Source organism: Merops nubicus, unplaced genomic scaffold, assembly GCF_000691845.1.
Source record: "Merops nubicus isolate BGI_N331 unplaced genomic scaffold, ASM69184v1 scaffold52045, whole genome shotgun sequence".
In the NCBI taxonomy this organism is placed as follows: Eukaryota; Metazoa; Chordata; class Aves; order Coraciiformes; family Meropidae; genus Merops; species Merops nubicus.
In genome coordinates, this window is record NW_008611305.1 from 1 (window position 1) to 8,225 (window position 8,225).

Genomic DNA, 8,225 nt, shown 5'->3' on the forward strand with positions numbered 1-8,225 from the left:
GTCTGTAGTAGACCCCCACCACTGTATGGCCTAATGGCATCTCAGTGAAGAGCTCAGACTTGAAGCTTCTGTGGTAATACAAAAACCCCACAACTGCATCAACAGGAAAGAAAATACTCTCTGCTTGGACATTAGACTGCAGTGTGCTAAAGGCTGCAAACTGGTCCTTTGAAATAGATTCAAGGAGTCATGCTTCTTAATGTAGTAATTTATTTGGACTTTCAGGTAGCTTAGAAAAGAGACCTGGTATTTTTCCTGAGGTTGGTTCTATTGCTGTGGGCAAGAACACTTAGGCACGTAGAAGGATTTGTGGAAGGTGGATCACAGAGGATAACTCTGTAGAAAGAAGATGTACTGCAGTGTTACTAAATCTAGTAAAAATGCAGGGTTCAGTCTGTATAAAGCCATAAAGGATAGTCTTACCCTTCCCTTCTTTTCCTTTCTCCTCCATCCTGAAGTTAAGATCCTTCTAATTACAGTGATCTGAAGAGTGGAAGGATGCAAAGCAACTTGCTAGCTATACGTGTGATCCAGATGTGCTCTGACTTACTAGGAGACCAGTAGTTCTTTTGGTCTAGGAATAGGTGTGGTCTTCTAGCCAGGTTATCGGGACTTCCTTTTCAGCCTACAGGAGAGACTTCCACCTCCATGTGGTTTTGTGGGCATTTGGAATTTCTTTTGTTGCCTTCAGTTGTTATTTTTTTTGAGCAGGGAAGGGGGTTTGTGCAAGGGTTCCAGAAGATGATGCAACATGGTGCGTTCAACTCATCGTTTCAGAAACAGGAGTTAGAGAAAAATGATGTGACTGGGGAACTGGTGACATGGGTACTAACCTATCTAAACTTGCCTGCCAAGGTCTTTTAGTAGAGTGTTTAGGACATGAATTAATTTGGAGTCTGATTTAAGTATCATTTGGTAATCTAAGCTGCTGTGTAGAATTGGCATAGTATAAAAGCAAGAGACTACTCCTGTTAGAGAACTAAGTAGTCTTTCACATTAGTTTCTACAGCATATTTAGAGAGCCATGTCTGATGTTTCCACCTACTGTGTACACAGTTGTGTTTTTCTGTTGAACTTGATGGTCTGAAAGACACCTTTGTCTTTGGCTGTTGTCCCTGCACAGACACTTCATTAGCAGCTGCAGACTGGAAAGGTACTTAGTGTAAATTGATTCAAATATATTTAAAAACTCAATATTTTAAATTAGGAATGAATAAGTGAAGGATTACATAAAGCAGCTGTAATTGTTGTTTCATGCTCCTGGATTTTCTTCTTGCAGTGGGGTGCATGGTGATTCTTGCTGGATCTAATATGTCTGTATGTACCTGCCATTGCTGCTTTGTCATGAAAGTCTGTATTACAGTGACCAAATCTCTTCCTTCTATTTTTTTTTCTTTTTCTTTTTTTTTTAATGGTCTTAAAATTATGTCCATTTTCAAAAGTAAGACTGGCCCACTCAGGTAATGTTCTGCTCAGGTCACTGTGTTTTAAGTTGCTGAGCTCTAAGATAATAATGAGTTCCTGAAGCTCAGGTTTTGAACACTCAGCAAGGACAAGTTATGGTAGACACAGCAGTATTACATACTTCTGAAAAACAAGGTTTCTTGTTGAATGTAGACATTGGTGAAAAGTTGCCCCACACTTGTTTTAAATTGTTTGTAAAGATTGCTTTTGAATGATCTCCAGCTGCGATGGGAGAGATCTGGTACTCTAAAAGAGGAGTCATCGCTATTGTGTTTTAAAAGCATCTGTTGGGATGTGATTTTAATGTGCCTCATGAATTGAGAAAGGGGAACATGGTAGCCGAGTAAATGTGTCTCCATTGGCATTTTTTTGTACTAAGTGGAAATGTTCTCAGTTGGGCAGAAGTCAGCAGAATTCCTTGAGTGCAGATGGGGAAATGTTTTTCTTTTTTCCTATTAAGTAGAAAGTCCATAGTTTGTATAGTACATATGCTTTATTAAGTACATAGACATTTTTTTCTTCCTTCTAATTAGCTGGATGTGGAGAATCTGTTTGTTACACAACTCTCTTCAAAACTGGTGTTTTCTGTTATTGTGTGTGTTTGAAGACCAGAATGTCATGAAGAAAGTTCAGCTTTTGACTACTTTCCCTTTAGGTTTGTAAGCAAAATACTTGTAATACCCAACTATCCTGATCTGCTGTTGTCAGCTTCTGGGGTATGTATTGCACTTTTTCAAAAGAAAAACTTTTTTTTTAAGATTTAGATTTTAAAACCATTATTTGCTTGTCTACCCCCCAAGTTCCTGGAATAATCTCTCACGGTTTACAGCATGCCTGCTCTCTCCCTCCTTCCCTCCTCCTTTCTCAGTTTTCTGTTCAGTGTTCAGACATTCTACTGCTAGATCAAATAAGAGCCATTTACTGTCTTTACAGCAAGGCTAGCATCTTACTACAGTCTAGGGATGGAGAAATCACAAAGTCCTCAGTATTTCTTCATCATTAACTCTTGCTTTGGAGCACAGACAAAATTTAATCATGGCACTATTAAACAACTTCGAAGCAAATGGGTATCATGCCAGCCTGCCATGATAATGAGTGTCTTGAGAATGAGTGGCCTTACAATCACAGATTTTTTTAGAGCTTTTAAGACAGGAAAATTGTTCTGCACCCTCCCTCTTGTTTACTCCTGTTAGGATTGTTCTGAATTATGTCCTTGTCTGCATGTCCTCATAGTATGTCCAGTGCACGTGCAGTGGAGATCGCAGTGCAGTCTACACAGTGCTTGGATGAGGAGGGAAGAAGCGAGTGTTCCCTCCTTTCCCTCCTCCCAGCTCTTTTCTTAAATTGGTGGCATCCTGATGTCATGCCAGACCTGTGCAGAGTGAGTAGGTGGAGTTGGTCTGGAAGAAGGGAAACAATAATCTTTGTTTCCCAGACTACCAAAACTCATAGGAAACAATGTTTTCTGTGAAGATGTGAGGATTGTAATAATTCTTGGCATTTATTTTCAGCTGCTACTTTTGCTTCCCTAAGGCTCTTGTCTGTTGTTCCTCTAGTTCTTTAAGCAACTCTAGTGTTAGTGCTGTGTATGCCTGTGTTTCATTCTTAGCAAATGCTCTTTGATGACTTTTTTTAGAGAGGTGTTTAGCTTCTCTCCAGGAGGTTACTAAATCAAATGAGAATTTGGGTGATAATGAGTAGGGGTGGAGAAGGGCAACCTGAAAGAATTGCCATTAAAATGCTGAGCATGTGAATTCCTGTGCTGTTTGAGGCAGACTTGAAATACAGTCCTCCAGCTACCCAATTTCCACTTCAGAAGAGAATTAAATTTAGCATGATTGAATAATTTAGAATGGAGGGGGAAAAAATTATGTTAATTGAAACGTTTTATCTGCAATTTGAGGTCTTAACTAAGTGACTATTTAGCAGATTCTTTGGGAAGCTTTTCAGGGAAATAGGATTTAGCTTAAGGCTGTGAGTGGCCTCTCTTTGCCTGGGGTGCTGTTAGTAATAGACTTGTGTCTACTTCCATCTGTCCAGGACTCGACTCTGAGACTTTGGGAGTACAAAAGCGGGGAAGAAGTGTACTGCTGTCATCTAAGTAGTATCTGTGGGCTCGAGACAACCAAAACCGACCAGGTACATCCATGTGTATTAGTGTTTTTTTGTCTTCCTGATCCTTGTGACTCCTGGATGTTTCTTGCGTATTTTTAGGAGTGCCTCCCTTCTGTCAGTGGGTTTGGAAGTTATGTGAGACTCAGAAACTGTTACAATAGCTTGGGATTTCAGGAAAGGAAGAAAGGCCCTGAAAATACACTCACTCCTGTGTCTTGTGTGCATTTCTGAAAAGTGCCAAGCAGTGACTGAAAGAAGCTGTTTGTAATTCTTCCTAAATACAATTTCTGCATACTGGACAAAGCCTTCCTTTAAAAATTTTTCCAAAAAATAACAAGCGTCTTAGTCACTTAGCCAGAAAACTTCTTGTACAGTTGGAAAGTTCTAATTCATATGTTAAAGTTGTGACTTACCTGAGCAAAAAGAAGCTTTGTAAACATTTGTTACCAGTCACCTGCAATAGTGCTCCCCTGCAGATCCAAAACAGTGGGCTTGTTCCTTGAGGTTGTTCTGAAGCTGTGCAGCATCCAAAATTAAAATGTATGAGTCCTGTGTGAAAACTGAATACCCTAAGAGCTCTCCTGACGTCACAGCTTGTAGTGAGTGGAGTCCTGTGTATGCATTTCAGGTGCTACTGTGATTTGGGGTGCTATCTGATGTGAGCAGTGCTTCTGGTAGTACTTGATACCTGGTTTTGTTCTTGTCATGTGAATTGGCATACGGCCTGTTATGCATCTCACTAAGCCAGATGCTAATCTGTTGGCTCATTTAAAAGTTACTCATTTTACCACCCATCCTGCTGGGTGTGTTTTTCATGTGAATCTCTAAAAACTTTTCTTTCTCTGAAGAGCACAGCAGTCTCTCAGTTGTTAGGTGTCTGGGAAGCCTGTAGCCATGCATGGCTCTTGAGGGAAATCCACTGTGGAATTTGTATCCAGGCTCAAACTGAATTGAAAAGTTTTGTCTTTCCTCCTTTTGTGTTTTGTTGTGGTTTGGCTAGTTGGAGTGTGTTGTGGGTGGCCTCTTCCAGCAGTTGGGAACCATTCCTGAGGATCCCTCAGAGATTCTTTGCTGTCTCTGTAGCTCTGACCTGATCTTGTCAGTAGGATTTTTCAGTACTGAGCTGGGAGCACAACCCAGAGAAAAGTCTAGCTCAACAGCTCAAGACTTTTTGTGTGCAGAAGATATCAGCAAGTTATTCTTTGTGTTGGAGGAATAATGAGCAACTTTATGTCTGTGCTTAAGTCCAGGAAGGCAGCCACGTGCATGCAAAGTTTAGATACTGGAAATCTTGGATTTGGCCTAGAGTTCCTGTTAGCAGGAATTCAGGGGCGTATCTGTATGGACAATTTGACCTGCTCCTGAACCTGGAAGTATACTTTAAAGTGCACCTGAGCCAGAGACCTCTTGGTACAAATTCACAAGGTCTATGGCTCATTTCAGTTTGAGTCTAGTGATTGGAAATCTTTGAAGCAGCTATTGCTGGGTCTTTTCACAAGCTAAAAACGGGTGCACTGAATTAGGTGACAAGCCCATCTTGTCACTGGGATCTTCCTATAGTCTGCGTGCAGCAGGATTTGAGTGAGGAGGGGAAAATAAAGAGTGAAGCAGACCTACAAAATTACTTTACCACATATCACCCTCTGGAAGTAAGTGTGTTGGCATGTTCCATAGCCAAAGTGTTTTATCTCCGTATTCAAAGGTAGCTAATGAGAGTGCTTTGTTGAAACAACATGGTTTGATAGCCATCAAATCCATGTCTGCAGTAATGTTGCAAGGTGTTTCTTTTGGAGAGCAGGATGATTTTATTGTAAAATACTTTGCCTTCTAGCTTTATTGGATCATTGAGGACTAGTAAGCAACTGGCTGTGAAGTGGGGAATCCTATTATTAATTTTAAAAATACTACTTGTTGCTTAGAGTGGCTTACCGTGCAGTAAGATAGCTTACATGGAACTAGCGCTTGATCTTACACTGAATCCCAACTCAGCTGCTTACAAACAGGTTTATAAAAAAAACCCCACTATATTATTAGTCTTGAACATAGCATTGGATAAACTAACAAATGTTACAGGAAAAAAACTTGTTACTGCAAGCAGGAACTGATTTTAGGAAGTCTCTGGCTCTCTTAGAATGTTTTTGGAGGCTTTTGAATGTAGTTTAGTAATACTTGCCTTGTCTCCAAACACACCTGAAGAAGTCCCTTCCATAAGGTACTCTTTATGCTGATGGAGTCTCAGTAGAAATTCAGGGTGCCCTTTGTTTGAGGAGTGTCTGTTTAGCTTCTTTACCTCAGTGTGAGTAAGGAATGACAGAAAGGGAAAACCCACAACCTGGATTAATGAATATAACACAGCAGTTAATAAACTGTATTCCTTCAGCGTTTTGCAGTTTTTACATCCACTGCCATATGTGTCTTGAAAGTTTCAGGCTGGCCTGTTCCTTGAATCTGTGAAATTCTCCTTTACTGCCCACTCTTACAGGTGTTTTAAAGTCTCTCTCACATGATGCTAAGTTTGTGTAACATTTGAGGTGTCCAGAAGCCTCAGTTGATTTCCAGAGTTCATATATATTTGGAACAGTGATCAGGCAGTGTCCCAGTGATTACAGACAGATAAACAAGAAATTTAAACCTTAAATTAAACCTAAAATGTAGTGCCTTAAACCTTACTCATTGCCACCTGTGCCATATTGCTACATGGCTGTCAGTGTTCTTCCTTCAGAACAATTACTGTCTCAATGGTCAGCAGGACCAAAGGGGACTTGTGTTTTGCTGGTATCACAGTGCTAGAAATGCCGGAGGTGACATCTGGTGGTACTGTTCAGTCATAGTGTGCATCCAGGTGTATCACAGATCATCTTCACAACCCAGCGTGACATTTATAGTCTGAATTTAAGGGAGAAATATCTTGAGTGAGCAGTTTGTAGGTTGTAATGAGCATGCTGTCTGCAAACGGCTCTGTCAACCAAAGATCAGATGGGGATATAACTTTTTTTCTTCTCTCTTGCACTGCATTTTGTTCTAACTGTTGATAACCACTGTGAATGCACTGAAGCTTGAAAAACAACTTGAAGCACAGTAATAAAGGAATCATCAGTAATGGTGGGCATGTAAATCTGGATTTACTTGTGAGCATATGAATGTGGGCTTATTTTGCTTGGCAAATGATGAATGTGTGTCTGTTTGGGGAATGCAGGAGTGGTTTTGGGTGGTGTAGCACTGGTTTCAGCTGATGGGTTGCAGATTCTTAGTTTGTTTTCCCCCTAGAGTGAGAGTAATTCTCTAATTTCATAGTGCTATATAAATATTTTTCCTGCTTCGAAGCTTTCACCTTATCTGATCTTCTTGACAGCAGAAGCTTGTTCAAAGTCCAGAGCATGAATTGCACAACCCCTGCCCCACTGCTCCAGTACATTTTATTTTTTCAAAGGGTCACCTCTTTTCACAGATGACATCAAAAGTTTATTTTAAGGTGTTGGCAGGCTGATAACAGTGTCATAAGTGTTGAATAAGTTCAGAGGGTATCAAGTGAACCTGTGTCTATCACAGACTGCTCTTGTAGCTTTTCTTTAAGTTAATTAATTTCACAGGCTTGTCCTTCAACATCATACTATCCTGGAGCCTGTGTCCACTTTGCTGATTGTCAGCTTACCCATAAAAGGAAAGGAAAGAGCTTACAAAGAAGAGACATTTTCTTGTCTCTGTCCAGCTGTGAATAACACTTGGTTTGAATCAGAAAAGCCTCCCCCTCCCTCTCCCAGCCAGGGTGGGAGAGAGCTGCTGCATACTTGAAGTTCACAGAACCCTTTGTCTCTCTGACAAAGCACTCAGCTGTGTAGGTGGGCACTTGCCATGGCTGCACTTGCACACTTGTTGTGAGGCAGGCAGAGAGGCAGAGCTTTGTTATTAGAAATAAATACCACAGGTTTGGGGGGTTTAATATCTATTTTGGCTTGTTCCCTTAAATGTCTAAAGAACCCACTGGAGTTTTACAATAGGAGCTGTCGGTTCTGCTCTAAAGCTGTGGTGTAAGTGGCTCCATACTGCAATAACTGCATTTGGATGTACTAGCCACAGAGAACCTTTCTGATTCAGCCCACTCATCCTACCCACTGTTTGGAACCACAAGCATTTTTTACATCCATGTGAAACGGGAGTCCTGGGTCCCAGTGCTAAATGTGGACTAACAACTTAGCATTGCTGCAGAGCACCAAGAGATTAGTCCTATCTGTTCCCAAGAGCTTTGAAACATACCATCTTTTTTTGATAACGTTTTTTGTAGAGTGCTCCTCTTCTGTGCAAACAGGCAATGGAGTATGTGAGTGAGAAGTGTGTGCGTGCCCTTGTTCTTGCTTCCCCCAGCATGAAATTGTATCGCATGGCACACTGTTGAACCCCAGTTTTTGACTATGTTTATACCATTAGTTTCCCACAGCTGGTTTATCTTTCAGTAGTTGCATCATGTAGCGGTGACAAGATGGTTAGCTTCTGGTATTAAACTTGTTGACTTGAATGTTTGGAAGCTGTGCGGCTTGTTTTGCTTTCCTACATTGATTGCAAAACTGTGAAACGAACAGCCTGACCATGCCTATGCACTAGCAGGTAGCTCAAAGGTAAAATCCCATGGTTACACCAAAACTCAGCTT

The 8,225-nt window shown here is 40.9% G+C and overlaps 1 protein-coding gene across 1 annotated transcript in view; it reads left to right on the forward strand.

The window, feature by feature from the left end:
* Nucleotides 1-2,119: 2,119 nt before the first annotated feature.
* WDR4 (WD repeat domain 4) overlaps nt 2,120-8,225 on the forward strand; it is a gene marked incomplete at its 5' end in the record, with an annotated part of 11,932 nt that continues 5,826 nt past the window's right edge. The window contains 2 exons of the mRNA XM_008941158.1: nt 2,120-2,180; nt 3,505-3,603. Coding sequence (XP_008939406.1) covers nt 2,120-2,180; nt 3,505-3,603 — 160 coding nt within the window. The remainder of the gene's footprint in view (nt 2,181-3,504; nt 3,604-8,225) is intronic.